Below are 21,419 nucleotides of genomic sequence, written 5' to 3' on the forward strand. Positions count from 1 at the left end.
ACTCGTCATTTATGGCGTTCAAGTAGTTTGATACTGTAAGTGCGCGTTTACGATAGCCACCTGTATCACACTTTTATCATGCGTCCTGCACGTGACTTTTTCTTTTGCAGCCTTGACAGCATTCTAGAAAACTAAACCATAATAAATGGATGAATTTTTCAGCTAGTGACACAGATATAGTCGGAAAAAGAAAATCCGAGATCTCCCAACAGGAGGGAGAACTTTTGGGAGAACTCGGATGTTCCAGTTGATGGTGGGGTCTCAGGTTACAAACCTGACAAAGCTGACTTCGTGACCCGACAATGGGAAATGAATGAATGGTGGTGAATGGTGAACTTAAGGAGATTGGGAGGGAACCACTCTTCCATTGATTCTTCATTGACTGCTTGACTTTGAAAGTTGTCCGTGGAACACTGAGTATGCTTGTGTCACTGACTGGAAAATACATCTACATTTATTGACCAGGCTAAGAACATAACATCACATTTCTTTCACATAAACCAGACTTTTTGCCGTTTTCGACCAGATGATGAGACATGTTTTGCTTACAAAGCGAAATTTTATATAATCAAACTTTATAAGTTTTTTTAGATCAGTTTTAAGGCCCCTTTTTACCAATTTAATCATGAACAATGATCGCCAAAAGAGCAACATTTATGTAATCAGTTTTCGCTTTGTAGGATACTTTGAATCTTTTGTGTTATGTTTGTTTTTCTTTTGTGTTTTTAAACTCCAAGAATCCATCATAATTCTTTTAAATAAGCGAAGGGGTTACATATTTCATTGCAGGTATCAAATTGTATTTTTGTAAATTGTTTTTAAAATGATAACTAAATTGAACATATTATTAGAGACAAATTATTAATGGTCACTATTAGTAGAGAACTAACGTTGATATCATAACGGCTGTTTGTGGGTTCCAAGTTCACGAAAAGAGGGCGACTTTCACCGTTCCCAACGTCTCATATTATTGGTAGAAAAAACAAAAGAACGAACAACAAAGCAATGCTCCTAGACGTAAAAACAGACTATCATGGTCCAGTGAGAATAGAGCTTAGAGCAGGTGCAAGTCTACTGTTGTTTATATAATAAGCTGAATTCTACACGCATTTTGATTGGTTCTTACTATTACGCATAGATGACGTCACCATTAACAACTTTTGTTTCTTTATTCTATGAAACAAAATGTGGTAAGAACAAAAAAGTTGCGCCAAGTGTGTCACTGATGTATTTACCACATTTTGACGTCTTCTGTGATCTATTACTGAACAGACCCATGGCAACATGGAACCTATTTGTTAAATACACCATACATATCCCGGCTCATAATTGTCTTTAATATATTTTTTAAGGTTAAAAAGGGGTACATTCAATGCATATTTAGCAGGAAACTGACAGGTCTGCTGTTATATATATCAAGCATATCCCTGCTCGTAATTATCTTTAATATATTATTAAGGCTTAAAAGGGTTACATTCAATGCATATTTTGCAGGGAACTGACAGGTCTACTGTTGTGCATACCAGAAATATCCGTGCTGAAAAACATCTTTGATATATTTTTAAGATTTAAAAGGGATAAATTCAATGCATATTTTGCAGGAATCTGACACGTTCTTTTCTTTTACATACGTGTTTTTAAATTACTTGTATACATTGTGCTCTTTCATCGTTCGCGCTCAAAAATTCATACGTACTGACGCATTCATATAAGACTTACTTTAATAAGCTTTTAATGTAGTATATGTAATTTTTTTTACAAAGAATTTGTATTTTTATAATACTCAACGTATGGGACATATTTTCAGTGTCTAGAGTTTTAATAGAAAGCTACTTCCACTCTATCGCGTATGCAATAATCTGGTTGTGTAAGCTATCATCTATTGTTTGATAGTAGCAAAAAGGTGCTAAAAGCAGGTTAAAATTTCAAAATAACATGGATGAAGTAAAACTTTTCTTTTCAGGGATTATTAAATCAAGGTTCATACAGAGTGGTTTTCATTTGAGTGTTGTAAAAAGGTGAAGTAATTTCTCAAGCCAATCACAACAGATGTAAACAGGACAATGAACCAATCAGAATTTGAAGCCAATACACGTAGGTGGCGCTGAGCGCGGGAAAACGCGTGGAGCGAGGCATGATTGATTTTGGTTTTGCTTCTCATTGGTTGAGAAAGTGGCGCGAATTTTGCTAAGCAAACACAGAGCGTAGTGAAGGAAAACCAAAGCGGAGGCGAAATACTTTCCTTGCACTCAATTGAAAACCACTCCGTTGTACTTGGGATCACTTAGAAAACATTACTTTACCAAAACATTAAATTCCAACTATGGTTCCTTTGAGACACTGAGTTTTGAGGTCAGAGGTGTTGTAGCTGCTACTGGACTTTGACTGTTATTTCTGTGTAATATGATTATTAGTTTTTTGTGTTTTCTATTAATACAAAGAGTTGCTATAGTCAAATGCTGTTGCGCAAATGCGCTTTTATATATCTATGCTTTAGCTAAATAATGTCCTTTCCAATTCGTTTTAACTAACATTCTTTTATAGCCCTGTTTCGAATTTTAGGTAAATCGTTCTGACCCCATAAATGGGGTTGTATGTTTTATTATTACTGTGGACTACGATTTAATTTGGGACAAAAGGTCATTTTACATGTGCAGGGAAAAGGAAATTGCGTGACTACCAGACATTTTTTACGAGTTCGAGAGACAAAAAAAAAAAAACATTTTCTTTGTTGACGGTGTTGTTTTTGTTAACAAATCGTCCATGCTATAATAGTGAGTAATTATTGAAAATAATCTCAATTTTTTGTTAGCAAAACGTCCTTATCATGGGTACTGCAATTCACCGTGATGTCGATTGTAACTGTTTCTTCGGAAACTACTTGTTATCCGTTAGATGGATCAAATAATGTTCGTCTGTATCAGATGTTTAATATACGAAGAAAGTTTTTAATATCTCAGCTAGTAAGGAATAATTATTTATAGGGTATCTAAGTTAGTAGTGATGAGTTTGTACAGAATTGAGATTAAATACCTGGTTTCTTTTTAGGGATGACTTAATATTAGGTAAAGTTAATTTTCCATGTATCACGTTTGCATGGGTACTTTTTTATGGGTATTTTCCTCTTTTTCCTGGGAGATCTTCATGTTTAGTCTGGTTTACACTGTGGGCATTCTTGATGAATTCATGAATTCTATTTCTTGAAAAAAAATCCCTTCTAAATACTTTAATTTATTTCAGTTTCTTGAAATGAAAGTTGAGAAATGACAAATTGTGCTAGTTTCAAGTTAATAAATTGGCATCAGCTTTATGGGTGGGAATCGTAAGTGTAAATTGAGTTTTCAAGCTACCGTGCGAGCGTAAATGGTCATGGTGGTAAACCGTGTTTCAGTTATTAAACCAGTGGACAAGTAACAGGTTATTTTTACTATAGCAAACTAAAACATTTCTAACCGGTTTGAGGTACTTGGAACACTGGTTTTCAAGTCTGAGACTAAAATAATTACTGGTGAATTTTATATAACTTTCAATGATATTGTAGTTTTAATATTTTGGCGAGGTTTCATGCACAACAAATGTTTGGGCTTGGCGAGCTGTGTTTTAAAAATTCTGGTGTTGTTTTGTTTAAATGTAAGTTATTTTTATCCTTGCATAGACTTGATACTTCACATGGAAAATAATTCGCGATTATTTAAGGGGAGATTTTCTTAATTTTAAAGCTTTAATACTTCATGATCAGGGTGTAGTTTAAAACTTTTGGTGTTGGGTCTTTTAAGTGCAAATAGATATTATCCTAACTAAAGACATAACACTTTTTTGTGAGATGTTCACAAACAATTCATAGTTTGCGAAGGGATTCTGTAGTATAACTTGTTTTTTATTAAGTATTGCGTTGACTTCAAAATCGCATTCCATGCTTTATCTAACATCGTTCTTTCACTAAGCGTGTTAATGTACGTATTAGCTTTTATAAGGAACTGGAGTTCACACGGTGTATTTTAGGTCAGACTTGTTTGCAATTCGAAGTCTATTTGTAATCACTTGAAGGGGTGTCTATCTTGGCACTACAAATAGCTAACAGTAGTTAACCTGTCTTGTAAGTCTTGCCGGTTTTCAATACCTGGCGAAGTACTTCATTGTGCATTGTTTCAAAACGAATGGAAAAACTGCAGCTATGTTAACAACCAAAGTAGAGTTGTCTGTTTCGTATTCGACAAGGCAGCCGTGCAGATCGCATCCTTCACTAATAATATTAACAGATTGCCTGGTTAACAGCCAAACGTTTTCACCTTCAAACTTTTATCAAAGTCGATTCAGTGTATTTAATAGTACAGATGCCACAGTGGTCGTATGCACTGCTCAGATGTTCATGGAAGTTCAATGAAGAGTTTGAAATGGCAATAAGTGGGGTTTGGGGTGCTTATTTTGTACTTTTGCTCTGCTGAAAATAAAATGATGTTTAACATTTTTAGTCTTGTTGGCTGTTTTGTAATCTGTACCTTTATCCTACCAATGGCTCTCTCTGTTCCTAGATGTTTGCCTTGCGTCAGAGTAACGTTTACCTCACTTGATGTGAAAGGTTAGGATCTGGGCTTATCAAGGTGTTAGGTAGCTTTTAGAGCAATCTGGCCAAAACAGGTTTGAATGTGGCTTCATGCATCCGGTTGCTATGACAGTGTTCTTGGCCCTTAGGGTCTAGAAGTTTTGTTCCTTTTTATTTCCCTTTTTTCTCCAAATTTTTAAGTTCAGTTCTATCTGGTCGTTTTAATGAGTATTCAATGAATTTCTTACCAAAATGATAGCTGTAGAGTAAGCTGCATTTTCTTTGGTACTAGTTGAAGTTGTAATAGTTCTGTGCAAAAAAGTCAAGGAGGGCATAATTCATTCGTTTTTTCTGCCACCACCTCGCTTTATATTCGACCTATCAAGAGCAAATTAGAAAAACCTTTGTTGTCGCTACACAAAATACAAGATGATAATTTCTGTGGTTGGCCCAACGGTCCAGACTCTCTCTTGACGTCTTGTGCAGAAGCCAGAATGACGTGTCGGCGGATAAGTGTGTTAAAGAGGCACTGTCACGGATTTTGTTGTATGCTGGTCAAAACTGCTCAAATGTTGGTTATGAGCCTCTTCTCTAACATGAAACTACTCTTTCGTGCCCTGGAATTAACATATAAAATGATTTTTCCAAGGAAGAAGAAACTGTAATAATTTTTAAGCCATCTTTTCCAAAATACACAGGCACCAAGTTGCAATCCATTTCCATCTTAGCAATCCGCAGTCAGAGATGAATAATACTTATTTCTGTGCACTAGTAGGGTTATTGTTAACAAAACTGAACCATTATTTTTACGTTTACGTCCATACAAATATATTAATATATTCTTTGGCTGTGGAAATGGACATGAAAAGTTGGTGACACTGCCCCTGTAAGGTGGCTCGACAGGAAAAAAACGATTCATTTTGTTGAATTAAAACACTGTATTGGCAGAATATGAATCAATAATCTACTTCAGTGGATATCCTTCTCCATCATATATTAAAGTCGATAAATTGAAATGTTGCATTGCATACAGCTGTGCTGTTGAGGTGGGTCAAGAGCATACGATGTACATCCCACGGATCTCGTCCACATGCCTTGTTATTACAAGGACAAAACCTGTTTGATAATCAGTTTGATTGACCTCATGAAATTTAAGATATGGAGGCTGAGGAGGGGCTTAGTGGATCTGGCCCCAGCTTTGAAACTGAAGGACGTCTGTATGGAAGTCAGAGAAACGGGAATTGGACCGCACAGTGAGACTTATTTCCGCTTCATTTCTGCTTGATTCCAACTAAACCTCAGAAAGTAGATTTAATGTGGGCTTCTTGAATGTAAAATAGTAGTATAGTTTGCACCGTTTAGGCCTCTTATTTGTGGTGGAATCTCATTAATTTGCGGTGAAATACATTAACGTCGATGACGTCACAGGCTATTGTCCTGATCTCAAATTAAATGCGGTGGATTCTCATTAACGTGACGTTGATTATAATAGGGTGATGTCATGTTTTATTTTAGCCTTACTAACAGGTTATTATCCGATTTGACAGGTCATGTTCTATTTTTATCTTATGGCAGTCATGGTCGGTATCACCGGTTTGACAGGTTTTTGAAGGAGATGTTGACAGAATCGCTTAGACAATAGAAAACTTTTTTCCGGTTCTCTGATTCCTTGCTGTTAAATTGTGCATGTCAATAATGGCACCCACAAACTAAACACACAGAGATTTCACAATATGCTTATCACCATAAAGTTGATTATGGTTGATGTTGATGACTGTCCACCTTGACTTATGTTGTCAGGGGTCAACGTGCTTTTGGCTACGAGACTGGAGACTTAAACTCTTGGATAACCTCTTTTTTCACGTCCCGTTAGCCACTAATTATGATGGATGCAAGCATGCAGTGACCCAAATCCAAAGTCTACATTTGCATACAAACTCTACGGAAAAAGCCCATGGGACAAAAATAATAGACAGCTGAAGTTAATAGAAATGATCGAACGAGCAGATAAAGATTTAGATATCGGAGATTTTGAATGAATGAAAGTAACTCTCGCCGAGCTTTCCTCCTATGCTTATAATAATCATGTGGAGCTTACTTTTCCTTTTTTTTTATGACTTTGCCCCTTCCTCCTCCTCCTCCTCCTCATTTCTATTGTTTTTCCTCCTCCTTCTCATTTCTATTGTTTTGTCTCCTTCTCCTCCTCCTCCTCATTTCTATTGTTTTCTCTCCTCCTCCTCCCCATTTCTATTGTTTTCCCTTCTCTTCCTCCTCCTTCTCATTTCTATTGTTTTCTCTCCTCCTCCTCCTCATTTCTATTGTTTTCCCTCCTCCTCCTCATTTCTATTGTTTTCCCTCCTCCTCCTCCTCCTCCTCCTCATTTCTATTGTTTTCCCTTCTCTTCCTCCTCCTCATTTCTATTGTTTTCCCTTCTCTTCCTCCTCCTCGTTTCTATTGTTTTTCCTTCTCTTCTTCCCCTCCTCATTTCTATTGTTTTCCCTCCTCCTCCTAATATAATAGTGTAAAAATTGACAGCATGATACGAAAATGGCGAAATTTGCAAATTTTTTCAGTCTTCTGAAATCTGTAAAATTTAAGAAGGTTATGAAAATTTGCAGAGCGGATGTTCGCAAATCTTGAAGCAAAATCGAACAAATGCCAGATAGGGGCAGTCAAGAACCGCAAAACTATGGCGCGCCTTTCCAGTCAATATTCAAACAAGCTTAATATACGATACATCCATTACATTTCTGTGCCATATTTTTTAATTCCTTTCTGTATATTTTTTATTTTGCTTCTATATTTTTAATATCTCTTCCTATTAATTTATATATATAAGTGTGTAGCTCATCTATTTTTTATTTTGTTCTCGTTATTTTATATGCGTTCTATATATTTTTTTATTTATTTCGTATTTATTTTCGTTCCGAGCGGGATTTTTTATTTTCTTTCTAATTAGTATGCAACATGTGATCACATGACCGCGATGCATTTTCCCGCCAATTTCAAAAGCAAAATGGCGGATGGAACTTTAAGAGATGGCAACGAGAGAGGCCTTTACAACTTCATAGAGTCTCTTCGTACCCTGTTGATTGGTATTCAGAATTTGAGCACACAAGATGTCTCCGTTGATTACGTTGAACAAGCTAACTTGCGCCTGGAGGATGCAATTTTAACTTTACAGTTGCTATTGCATAGTGTATGGCAAAGTGAGGACTCTGTCCTTCAAGATTTCAAGACAATAACAGAAGCTGTTTTGACAAAAGTACGCTTTGTTTTTCGTGTAATGACAAAGTATGAGGAAAGCAATTCCGTTGAAGCAACGGTATCAAATTCGTTCGCTTGTCCTACCACTAAACTAACAGATGCAGGAAGACCAGTCATCGTCATCGAAAGAGAGCAGATCGAATTCTTACGCGAACTGCATTTCCCCTGGGTGAAAATCGCTAGCTTGTTAGGTGTCAGTGAAAGTACTTTACGTCGAAGAAGACGGGAATTAAATTTGAATGATGACAGCGAAAACTGGACTGCATTGTCAGGTGCGTAGTAATTTACAGACTGAGGTTATCTATACTAGTAGCTTATTTGGTTTTAAGCTTATCGGTGTGTTTGGATAAGGGTGTCTGCGAAGAAAGGGAGTTCAACATCGGAAACAAGATATAGTCTCCGGCAAAATAAATCTTAGAAGCCATACCCTTGGCCAAAGTATTTTAGGTTCCCCAAAATCCCATCTCACTCAATGATGTACGATACTTCAAACTTTGTAATTCAAATACAACTTCTTTTCAGATTCTCAGCTTGAAGACGCTGTCAAAGAAATTAGAAGTATTACTCCAAACATTGGACAACGAAGATTGCTTGGAGCTCTCCGAGCAAGGGGATTTCGAATCCAGCGATGGAGGGTTCGCAACTGTCTTCGTAGACAAGACCCACTTGGGACAGCACTCCGCTGGAGTACTCCGGTTTACCGTCGAAAGTACTCTGTACCAACGCCAAACGCTTTGTGGCACATAGACGGTAACCACAAGCTTACCAGGTACAGGTTTGTTGTGCACTGCTGTGTTGATGGGTATTCGAGGGTTATTGTGTATGCCACCCTAACTGATAACAACCGAGCAGATACAGTGTTGGAGCTCTTCATCAAGGGAGTACAAGAGTTTGGCTTACCTTCAAGAGTAAGAAGCGATCATGGACTGGAAAATGTTGGAGTGGCACAGTACATGTTGGAAAATAGAGGCCTGGACAGAGGAAGTATCATAACGGGAAGTTCTGTCCACAACTGCCGTGTTGAGCGCGCTCATAGAGATGTTTACGCTGGTGTCCTTTGTCACTTTGCCAATATCTTTAGTGGAATGGAAGACATGGGTCTTCTTGACCCGTTAAACGAAGTACATTTATTTTCATTGCACTTTGTCTACACACCAAGGATAAATAGGGCATTGCAACACTTTACTGATCAATGGAACAATCACCCCGTCTCCAGTGAACATCAATTATCTCCCCTACAAATTTTCGCCTCTGGGATTTTGGAGAACATGCACTCTGGATACTCTGGAGTTGAGAGTATTCTACATCCAAATCAAATTCCATTGTATGGGTTTGATCCAGATGGACCTTTCCCGTTAGACGACGACGATTACCAGGTCTCAATACCAGCAGTTGATGTTCAGCTCACACCACAACAACTGCATATTTTGGAAGTCTCCTGTCACCCTTTGAATGACGATGGTGAACATGGTAGAACTCAATATCTGAGATGCATAGACATCCTTAGAGATCAGTTCAACATATAAGGAACTTTGCTGAGATAAGGCCGTTTTGGTGGTAACTATGTTTCAAAACAGGTGTTCCCAGCACCCCAGCATCCAACTAACCTGAAATCCGTTGTTTAGAGAGTGAAAAAGGGGCCTAGAGAATTAAGATCAATTAACGCCTATCAAACTGGCACCACTAATTGTAAATCGATTAAAAACAAAGTCATGTTTTTTTATGAGCAATGATTGGCTGGGTAGCATAATTCATTCTAAGAGTAAGGCATGGAACAAGAGGAAATTCTGATAGAAAGTCGTCAAGATAGTTCTTTTCTCTTGCTTCCCATTTACGGTTAATCGTAGACTACCAACTTCGATGACAGATTGAAAACGTAAACAGTGTGAGATTTAATATTTTGCCTTCAAATTGTATCGATCAGAATAGAACACAACGAATGCAACTTAACCTTTACAACAGTTAGGAAAAAACTACATTAAAATCTCAACAATATAGTTATAAACAGCAACGCTCGCTTGAAAATGTCAACTTTGAACAGATTACAAGCTTGATACTACAATAAGGCATCAGCTAACGATTTTCCAGTATGTTGTACAGGAATCGATGCACAAATAATTTGTGGATTGTTGTTAAATGTTTTAAAACTGTAAATACCCATTAAAGGCAGAAAACACAATTTATATATACATATATATATAAAATGAAATTAGCAGTCTGTTCTAAATCAGCTTGCCACCATAATGGTCTTCATTTCTTCACAAGGCATATTACACAATATCCATTTCCCAATAATCTGATGCAAGTATTGCACTGAACTCCTCTCTAAGTTCAGGAAATGACTGATACGTTGAGGATAGCTCCAACACAGTATTACAGGTGTGGGCAATAGGTCGGCGACCTAAACCAGATAAGTTGGTAAAATTTACTTGGATTGCGTCAAAAAGCATTAACTCTGAGCCCCTGATAAACCTTACAAACTTTGATAATTTCTGAGGTGTGTCAAGGCCCTTAATATACCGTTTGAGAAACTTAAGGCTATCCCTTTCCCCATCACTCTCAGGGTTTGCCTCTAGACAACTAAGGATTTTGCTCGTTGATGGTATTAACAATTCATACCTTTTGGAAAGTGCTGCAAAATCAGGAAAACTAGGAAGGAGTGTGACAACTATATCCTTCCAGCACTCTGCAATATACTGTGGCTTCTGTAGTAGCTCCTTATGGGCTATTTCTTCAATAACTTGAATGACATTATCAGAATTTACCATAATTCGACAGTCATAGTTACTAAGTATTTCTAAAAGCTGGGACATTTCATCTTCATCATCCCACTTCATATCACCAGCAAGGCACTTGTCAATCAAACATTTTTCATCTACTGAAATGTAATTTCTAAAGGATTGAGTCAGCATAGCGCTAGTTACAGCAGATTCCCCCCAAAAAAGACAGGCAAGGAACGTTTGAGACAGAAGGACTGGTAGGTATTGACAGGTTAAATATCCTTTCACCAAAATTCTACCTACAGCAACCCATTCCTCCCTTTGATAGTCATGTCTTACAAATGGTACACGCTCATTTTCTCCAACAAAAAGGGAATCATATGTTTCTTTCCAAAAAAGAGAGAAAACATCTCTAAGCAACCCAACACCTCTGCCCATTTCTTCAACTCCCCTAGCATCAATAACGATTATCTCTATGTCTTGACTCATAATTAACGGATCTCGGAATAAGTTAATCAAATCCTTCTTAATATTTAACCTGTGCACTTGGATGATACGTTTTGGTAGCAGTTGAGGTACAGGTTCTAATACCGGTATAACATGCTCAGATGATGCATGAACAATATCAGAGTTACTGTCTAAAACAAGTGCATTTACTGGAACAGGTAGCTCAGATGATGCCAAAACAATATCAGAGTTACTGCCTGTCTCTACATCATTCAACTCTGTATTTTGATGTGATGTTTCTGCTTCAGTTAGAAATGGTACACAATAAGGTTGTGCAGCATCCTGGCAGGGGTGGGGCACCACAGCTGCATCTGGCCTCCCATCACTCTCCCCAAATGAAAGCAACACAGGGCTTCTTTGTGCTCCACTAACACTAAAAGAAATATTAACTTGTCACAAACCATAAAAAAAGTGATCTAAGTGGTAATGATGTGACATACTACGAAGTGTTCATACTGTATTTACATAAATATCCACAATCACATGGAGTTGCAATGTACCAAATCAATTTACTGATATCTAAGCAAACAAACAAATAAATAAATACACAAATCTGTTTGGAGACAAACCGGATAATATTTCCAACAAAAAGCCATTTTCATGTCTAGTAGCATGAGCTGGGATGCCAGTCTATCATATACAACGTTATTCCACTGCATTGGGAAGCTACCACATAAAATTCACAAATACCTTTGTAGTAAGGTAAAAAAGCTAAAAGAAATCTATACAGGTTTTATCTTGTTCAATGCAAAAATTCACTCGAAAAAGTTCACCTTGGACTGCTATCTAATACTGCATTCTCTAGCTCCTCTTCAGTTTCACCCTCATCTTCAGATTCCAAAGGTATCTGTGATCTAACATAAACAGCTCCTTGACCAGCCATCCTGGTCACTCTTTCTGCATCCAGAGTTATGCCATCTGCCAACTTAGGAGTTATCAGCTTTCCATAGCATGGCTGGGTTGAGAAAAACACATATTACTTGCGGGCTTTTTGCAAAGTTAAGGGTAATTTTGATGAAAGAGTAATTAAGTTAAGCTTATGTCACAAGCAAGGGGAAATTATACAATAAATGAGGAGGTGGGAGCGGGGCAGTACCAGAGCAAGTCTGAATAACCCAACAACTTCTCCCAAAATTGTAAGTCCATTACGCGGGTCACTGCAGGTATCCTCTTGTGTGGGTAAATTGTTGGCAAAATAGTATAAATGCGTATTTATAGATAGTGCAGCCACAACAAATGCACAAACTGAACAGCAACGATGATAATATTATTGCGTTAAACGTAGAACAATGTTTAAGCTTATAACACAAGTGGAAAGTTACCCACCTTGACATATTCAAATAGCAAAAGCTTTGAAAATCGATTCAGTATAGCAGCTTTAAGGGAATTTGCATCCCAGCTCTTGTCAAAGGGAAACTCGTGGCAGACAAGTTCTCTCTCTTCTAACTGAAGTCGGCTTGTATGTGTAGGCACTTTGTTGATCTTGGGACTGGGAATGAGGACTAGATCCTTGTAAACAAGTGTCTTGGATGGGCGGCCTTTGTTCGACTTAATGGTCTGCTTTAACCTTGCTGGTCTTCTACAAGTGCTTTTTCTACTAGCTCGGTTCGAGCCAACTGTCGGAAAGAGAGTGGCAAGACGAGCTTGAATAGAACTGCTTGAGGCTGGCGACGTCGAGGATTGAATGGCACGTTCGTTCGACTGAAGTTCCTTGTTGTTCACCTGACGATCCCCGTTGTTCGGCTGACTGTCAGAGTTTACCGTTCCATTTATCCGAGGTAAAACATTTCTCGTAAATCCAGGTCTCAAATGACTTAAAATCTCTAAGGCATCCGCGGCCGCACGACAAGCAGTAGACAGTTCTTCCTCCATGTGACCGAAAGCCAAAATGGCGGAATGGAAAAAGTGCATCGCGGTCATGTGATCACGTGTTGCATACTAATTAGAAAGAAAATAAAAAATCCCGCTCGGAACGAAAAAAAAATGCAGATTAAATATAAAATATATAGAACGCATATCAAATAACGAGAACAAAATAAAAAAATAGATGAGCTAAACACGTATATCTAAATTAATAGGAAGAGATATAAAAATATAGAAGCAAAATGAAAAATAAAGAAGCAAAATAAAAAATATACAGAAAGGAAATAAAAAATATGGCACAGAAATGAAATGGATGTATGGTATATTAAGGTTGTTTGAATATTGACTGGAAAGGCGCGCCATACAAAACTACGAAGTTTTGTATAATATTCGTAACTTATGCAGTTTTCGTAGAAATCGCAGTTCCTGTCTGACCCTGACGAACAAGGTACAAGATGTCAGACAGCACAGTGGTCAAATCGAACAGCGAATTTTACGGATACTGGAAAAATGAGTAATCTTACGAGAACTGTGGAAGTTGCGAAACTTCACAAAATTCGCAAAGCTTGGAGCAAGATGTCAGATGGTGGTCAACGAGAGCTGCAAATTCTAAGAAAACTGCGATGATTGCGTTCGACGTAGAACGAACGCAGCTCCTAATACAGCTTGGGGTCGAGATTGTAAGGGACAATCAACCAATGAATGGATCCGGCCTGGGATGCGTATCTGGTATCCCCCGCAGATTTTGTACGGCCGGATGACATCATCATCACCAACTTGACAAAGGAGAGGGAGCCTAGGATCGAGATCATCGTACGAACTCCCTAATTCTTTGTTTTTACTAGCAACGAATTTTAAGAAGGTTCGTGGACATAAGTGATAACAACAGCAAAACAGAAGTGTAAAGTATGGCGCAGAAGGTTTTTTGACCTCATTCACTCTCTTGTGGCTCTTGTCCGATCATGAAGGACCAGGCTTCTCGTGCCATGGCCATTTGTGACATCATCAATTTTAATGACGAAAGGTTTTTTTGATAAGCAGCTGATGCAGTGAAAAGAGATGTTACAAATCAATCCTGAGATGAATCGGATGATTCAGGCTAGAGTTACACAAAGCAAAAACCAAGGAATTCAGAACTGAATTGGAAGAAAAACGCGGCCATCCCACGGAATGTTTATTCTTTTAGGCCAACCTTTTTCATCACGAGAAATGGTTGCTCAATGACTAAGACGCCAGCAAAAGGAGAAAAAAACAACAAAAAAACAATCGAAAGCAGGTCTGGTTGCTCAGCGTTTTTCTTGCCCAAAAATTCTCAACATTTTGAATTGTGCACACGCGTGTCCGAAATCCAATTTTGCAGAATTACTGTCTATGCTGCAAAGTGTGTTTTAGATAATTTGGCCGCAATTTGGTATGATGAGGAGCATTTACTGCTTGAAAACCGAATCACTGTAAATGGCTTAAGCGAACCTTTTCAAAACGACAACTTTAAGTACAAGCTTCTCGCTGGTTTAAATGCGAAGAGCCTGGAGAAGAGGCAGGTTTCAGGGGTGCTGTGTAGCAGTGTAAGCGAAAGGCGTAGCGTTATTAAAAGCATTGTAGTCACAAAACAATAAAACTGCGTCCGTATAAACTCTACCAAACGTATGCTGGTACAAGCTGTGAATACTGAAGCAATCACGTGCACTAGACCAGCTCAAGTATTGATTTTAAAGGCAAACAAAATTTCAAACTCAATAGTCAAGGCCTTGGCCTTATTCAAGAGAGAACTTACAAATAAACCAATTCTAACTTTTGCGATAAACTGGTATGATCTCTTTGATACACAAGTCCAAGAGTTTCTCAGAGGATGTCGCTTGTGGCAGAGTTCAGTCAGATGGAAAGCTTGTTGCGACGCCGTCTCTTATGATGCGACACCGCAAGTCAAAGTTAAGGCCCGTTTACACTTGTCGCACTCGAGCTCGTGATGAAAATTGCACGTCGTATATACTAGTGGCGATTACCGTGAGATTCGTCGGCGCGATATCGAGGAGGTTTCGGATAGGCATGTTCGAGACTTCCTGCAACTTGACGGTGATTTGGGAGAAATTACAGCAAATACTATTAATTGCTCACGAATAGCGCCAAAGTTAAAAGTGCGTTAAAATGCTCGCTACTTTACGCTTGCGATTTTCATCGCAAGCTAGAACGCTACAAAAATCGCATCAAAAATCGCCCGTGGTTCTTAAAAACCATTTTATACGGAGACTGTTCAGTTACTTTCTTAAAACGGATCTTTGGAAACCTCGCTTGAAACTAATCGGAAATATTCGGATCAACTTCGAACTTCTTCGGCAATCCCCGGAATGTCTCGTTTGGCCCTGGAAAACATTTTTGTCATGCGTTGGTCCACACGTGGTTTGGTTTGGTTTGGTATGTAAAATCGTCTTTCGGTTTCAGCCAGTCAAATATGAGCAATATTTTGTGACTTCCTATATAATACGAACATCAGAAACAGTTTGGTATGGCGTTGCTGGACTTTCACTGTAAGTGAGCTTAAGGGGTATCAGGAGCCTATTAACGGGCTCCTGATGGTATGTCTCACTACATTCAAAGTTACTTAGTTCTATGTTGAGGCGTTCAGAATAAAGCAGAACATGTGTATGAAAAGGCCTCTCCCGGCATAGCAGGTGCCAACACTAGAAACAAACCAAAGATGAGAGACTATAATCAGTGAATTAAATCATGAGTAAAATTCGCTCAATTTTCTTTAATCAATAACAATCCGATGACACAATCAGTTTACGGCAAATTGTTTTGAATCTTATTTTTAGTCGGGATGTTAATTTAGTTGTTATTTTTTAGTCTACAATAACCTTGGTAGTATTTTTGTGATCCCAGTTCAATGTCAGTGTATTTTAGTTGCCCAGTTTCATTAACCTGGTTGGTTGGTTGGTTGTGTGTGACCAGCTGGCGTGTTATTTGACTTTCCTAATCACTTACCTTTTCAAAGTACCATCGATCTTAAACTCTCTGACGTTGAACTGCAAACATTATTACAGCACCGAATCGTTTCACGCAAGTTAATTGTTAGCTAGTACTTGCGAAGCAAGGCTTCCTAGGTTTATAGATCCAGGTGAACTTGAAAGAGCAGACTCAAGTAAGGAACATAACAGGGGAAGGAGTTCCTTACGTGATCCATGCCTTCTAGGAATAGCTTCTCGGTCAGTTTGACTACATATACTGAACTCAGCCACGCAAAGTTTAACCTTCTAGTTTTTGTGGTTAAGAGAAGAGCGAACTGACAGAGCAATAAAGAAGATTGACCGAAGATCCCCGATACCTCTACATTTTCCTCATGCTATTCTCATGCAGGTGCCTAACAAACTTATGGCCAGAATAAAACCAGAAATGTACTGTCCGCGCTTGCCAAACATTTGTTGTCTTCGCGTTATGATTGGTTGGTTTTATTTCAGTATGTTTGGGTTCTTTTTACTGTGATCCTTTATTTTGGAGTGGGCTTTCTTTCTTTTTCCTTTTTTTTTTTTTTTTTTTTTTTTTTTTTGCCGTTTTTTTTTTTTGGGGGGGGGGGGGGTGCAGAGATGGTTGGTTTTCGTCCTTGCTTCGAGAGGTTTTTTCTCCGGGTACTCCGGTTTTCCCTCTCCTCAAAAACCAACACTTTCCAAATTCCAATTCGATCTGGATGATTGTCAAGCGGCACTTGTCTCGAGTCTCTGAATCCGGGTACAGTAGATTGCTCAAGCACTCCCCGTGTTATTGACATTAAATAACGATAAATTACTTTTTACTTTACTTTGCGTTACCAATGGACTTATTTCCGTTTAAAAGAACGTCAACCAGAAGACCCAACCAGTCTGGTTTTCGTTGCATGCGAAGACGGAGTATTAAGGGCGCGTAATTCCTTCCGCAGCTTCTTGCAAGTCAGTCCAGTTAGAAAAACTTCCCTGCATGTACACAGCACCTAACAACTATATTGATGGACGCGTAATCCGTCTTGTGCCCGACTTAATACGGACAAACTGCGAGAAGCATGACCAAAGGGGAGTAGGAATGGCGTAGTGGTAAGAGCACTCGCCTCCCCCAAGTTTGTCCCGGGTTCGATTCCCGGACTCGGCGTCATATGTGGGTTGAGTTTGTTGTTGGTTCTCGTCTTTGCCCTGAGGGCTTTTCTCCGGATAATCCGGTTTTCCTCCCTCCACAAAAACCAACATTTCCAAATTCTAATTCGACCTGGAAACGGAGACGAATAGCCACTCTATGGATGTGCCACTGAAATATTTATTTATTTATTTATTTATTTACTTAATTAATTACTTATTTATTTGTTATTTAAAGCTTCCTTTAGGTAAGACAAGTAACCTACATTGAGTCAAGTAAATCATAGCATGATAATAGGTTAACGTGTTAATATTAATTTTTCAAACCATGTTGGCCTTATCAGTTCCCCCACAGCGTCGTTGCTAGTCAATGAAGGGTAACATTTCTCTGTTTGAATTTTAGAAGATGACAATTTCTAATTGCAGTGGCATTGAAATAAGATGGAAAGCGAGATAAGATTCGCCATTTTTGTCAGTAAACACATGCATTCACAGCACGGTCATCTTAACTGCTTAACGGACCTTTTCGCGACAGATCTGTCTGTTGAACGTTAGGTCACTTATGTCATACTCCTCATTAGCCTGTCTCAGACTCCCCCTCGTTTTCGTTCTCCTCGCCCTCGTCTCCTACGCCTCTCTCGCGGAGCCTGGTACAGGCTAACTCCACATATACAGAAAGTTATAAGTGGTAGGATTGATATTATAATGAATATCGAGAAGTGTCAGAAATGTTTCAAAAACACAGACGTTTCGGGTTATATAACCCTTCTTCAGTGTGGAAGAGAAGAGTTAGAATACGCAATTCAAATGGAAGCACGCGCGCGTGTTGCCTCCCACGCAGTCGTTGTTAGGGTAGGAGGTAATACGAGCTCCCTAAAAACGGCTGCGTGGGAAGCATGTGCGCGTATAGCCGGTAGCGCGCGCATGCACGAAGTCATAGTTCAGTTGAAGCTAAAATTAATGTTGAGAACAGTTCCTGGTTGGAAAATGATCGTCATTTCAAGTTGCTTACATTCGATGTTTATCTCTTTGCACAAATGCATATCCCGCACTTGGATATCAGAAATACTGTTACCCGTGGCGTTAAAATGTTACACCACAGGACGCCCAAGAGTATTGTTGCGTATACTTCGTAACAATCTCGTACCAAGAGTCCTCAGGCTCTTTGACCAGCGGATAGTCGCTAGGAGAGACTTTGGGAAACTGGAATTTAATTTAATTTTTTTTGATTAACTACGTCGTAACTGCTTGCATTGTTTTACCGCAGAAATCCTGCAGTAATAAAATTCCAGTTCCCCATAGTCTCTCCTGGCGACCAACCACTGGCCAAAGAGCCTGAGGACTCTGGGTACGAGATTGACTTTGTAAGTGTTCGCTAAAACGATTCCTGCAAAAAAAAAGCGCGCATCACGTACGGGTAGTTTTCGGAAAAATTGGCGTTAAGCAATCGACCGATGCTGGTTTTCCTTACTGAATGATTTGACAGCTTTCTCTTGCCAGTTTGAAGGTCAGCAGCAAAATCGGCGCTGTAAGGTTGATCGGCGAGAAGAAGCAGTCCACAAACACACGAGGGCGAGTAAAAAATATATAAACTTAATTCAATCTTCTGACAAAAACTTGCATCGTTTGCCATCTTGATTTTAAGTTGAAAGCGGGACATAACGCGGGATCATTCGGGACAGTACCAATTGGACCGGCAATAGGGCGATCTGATTGGTTGATTTTAGTTATTGGCCCTCGAGTTGCCTTAGTCGTGTAATGGGCTCCTGGTCGTGTAATAAACATGCAAGATTATTGGACTGGCACAGGGAAGGGGAAATGGTCACGGATACTATAAAGGGGCATTTAAGGCCCCGTATATCGGTGAGAGGACCTGATGTAGTTGCAGGTATGGTACCGGGACTGAAAAAGAGAACAAAACAAAATACAGTCGAACCTCCCGTAAGCGACCACCCATAATGTCAAGGATATGTGGTCGCTTACGGGAGGTGGTCGCTTACCAGAGGTCAGACCACAGGGGGGTGGGGGGTGGGGGGGTCTAAAATTCGGGTAATTTACATATGGTAATTGCGGACACCTAACGCTTTTGCCAGTGCTTATCAAAACCCAAAGTAAAAACTTTTCTTTAGACTGCCTGATTTAGGAGCAAACAGTAAACGGTATGTTTGCAATGTTACGTTGCAAGCGTAACACATCAACAACTTTGGCGTTTGTTTGTTTGTTTGTTTGTTACATAATCCAGTTGACGTTCTTTATCGCCACAATTTTTCTGTTGGATGATACAAGGTTGAGAGAGTCATCACCGGTCGTGCATGTACATGCATGCTATTTACAAGTTAAGAGAGTTTCTTTCCTATAAGGGATTCAACCTGATTAAAGTTTATTTCAGTGTACATCATAGTGCATGTGGGCCAATATGTTACAGTCCATTTCAGCCCGTGAGAGAAACAGCTGATTGTGTGTCAAGTGGTCGCCTACGGGAGGTTAAAAACAATTGAAAATTTCAAACAATCATCTCTAAAAGTGGTCGCTAACGGGACGTGGTCGCTTACGAGAGGTGGTCGCCTACGAGAGGTTCCATCTATAGTGATTTGACTTAAAAACTTTTGGTATTTTGGAAAAGTGGTCGCTAATGAGAGGTGGTCGCTTACGAAAGGTGGTCGCAAAGGGAGGTTCGACTGTAGATACAATGGGTTTTAAACTAAGAAGATGTGCGAAATAAAGCGATTTCGCGAGAATTTTAGTTTGCCGGATGGCAAGTGGCCCCAATTCTTTTTAGTCAACTTTCGATTCCTTAGATTTTTTTTAACCGAAAAACTCTTCAAGTTTCCCATTCACAACTCGGTCCCTCCCCTCCACCCCCATCCCTCCCGCCTCGCCCCATCTCTGCGCGCCAAAGAATTTGGTGGCTACGTTTTGCTTGTAAATCAGCTTTGTTTAGATAAAGTTGTTGGGTATTATTCCCCTCCTTCCTCGCAGAAATACTGCAAATGTAAAGGAGCTCTTTCGGTTCGGGAGAGCGGAGCGCAATACCCATGGAATATATCCCACTGGATTTTATTATACGGACACCAAGGGGACATGCCAAAGTGTCCGTATTATCCGGGTGTCCGTATAAGCAGGCTCTCACAAAAAACGTCACGGACAGTCGGACACATGTTTTATTGATACAAAGACTAAAGCAGACATTTTTACGGCGACAAAACGTTGTTTTTATTAATTTCTTAACTATACAGTAACTGTAACCTTTCGCTCATTTATCATAGTCTGGGACTAAAAGTACTTTATTGTTTTTGAAACACGACAACGGAATCAAAGTCCTGTCAGCATCAACCTCCGAGCGCAGACTGATGCTGATAGCTGCAAGCAAAGGACGTCGAAGAGTAAGGCTACAGGCAATGACTGCAGCAAAAGGCCAAGGAAGTGAAAGTTTAGTGTAGGCATAATGGGGAGAAAACTTTACTAGTTAAAGGACTACAGCTGTAATAGAAGAGTCCAACACCGGAAGAAAGGCAGACTAATCAAACATGCCACACTGTCTTGCTACTGCTTTTATTATTATTATGATTATCACTATCATTATTATTTTATGTTTTAGTAATAAAATCGTATTAACCCGTAGAAATATGTCATATTTGAACGCGATACAATGTCTGCTATTAGCACATAATTGATAACCAGTGTCCGTAAAGCGGGGTTGCAATGCACAAAAGTTTGTCACTCGGGACACAGAAAAGTGCGGGTTAATTTTAGAGAATATACATGAGCTTTTCGTCGGGACAAACGAAACTGTCCGGATGTCCGTAGACCGGGGTTCCACTGTACCTATAGAAATCTTTACTGGTCTTGGGTTGTACATTCGGCTTTGGAACGGCTTTCATTCAGACGTCGAACTTTTCACGAGCCGAACCTTATGCATAAATTATTGTTATACAATGCAAGTTACACCTTGAGATGTCTTATTTCACCAATGTTGTTTTTTAGAGGCGGCAATAGAATTCATGATAGAAGACCTACAAAGAAGAGAGTTGTTGTTTTCCCAGCTACCCTTCCCACCCTCCGGTGGAAAACGGCGTATTATGTTTTCCATCTAGGAATGTTTTTTTTTTTTACTATCGGGGACATCAGGTGAAATGGCCCGAAAGAAGGATCTTGGCGAGATACTTATCGAGATGCAGGATCCGCAAGCTGTGCAGAATTCGAGAGTCAAGACTCACCAAAAAGGTGAATAAGGTGATCATGGAATGCAAGAGCAGGTCATATTTTTATCTCTCCCTGCACCACGACTCCTAATTATAAAGCTTTTACCCCTTACCCCCATTCCCCCCCCCCCAAAAAAAAAAACAAAACAAAACAAAACAAAACAAAACAAAAAAGAAACAGTTCAATAAAACAAAATAAAATGGTCCGCTCCAACACCTA

General features: G+C 39.2%; 2 protein-coding genes across 2 annotated transcripts; one reads left to right on the forward strand and one right to left on the reverse strand.

Moving 5' to 3' along the window:
- Window positions 1-7,559: 7,559 nt before the first annotated feature.
- On the forward strand, window positions 7,560-9,336 carry LOC146464037 (uncharacterized). Its single transcript, XM_085083824.1, has 2 exons — window positions 7,560-8,082; window positions 8,333-9,336. Exons 1-2 carry the CDS (start codon window positions 7,560-7,562, stop codon window positions 9,334-9,336), a joined length of 1,527 nt encoding a protein of 508 aa, XP_084939950.1.
- Window positions 9,337-9,352: 16 nt separating this feature from the next.
- Window positions 9,353-13,102, reverse strand: LOC146464038 (uncharacterized). The gene is made up of 3 exons (XM_085083796.1): window positions 12,364-13,102; window positions 11,811-11,992; window positions 9,353-11,410 (listed from the first exon to the last, which is right to left on the reverse strand). The coding sequence occupies exons 1-3, from the start codon at window positions 12,955-12,957 to the stop codon at window positions 10,081-10,083; spliced, it is 2,106 nt and encodes a 701-aa protein (XP_084939922.1). The 5' UTR covers window positions 12,958-13,102; the 3' UTR covers window positions 9,353-10,080.
- Window positions 13,103-21,419: the final 8,317 nt, after the last annotated feature.

This window comes from Pavona decussata, unplaced genomic scaffold (assembly GCF_977016875.1).
Source record: "Pavona decussata unplaced genomic scaffold, jaPavDecu1.1 SCAFFOLD_170, whole genome shotgun sequence".
Taxonomy (NCBI): Eukaryota; Metazoa; Cnidaria; class Anthozoa; order Scleractinia; family Agariciidae; genus Pavona; species Pavona decussata.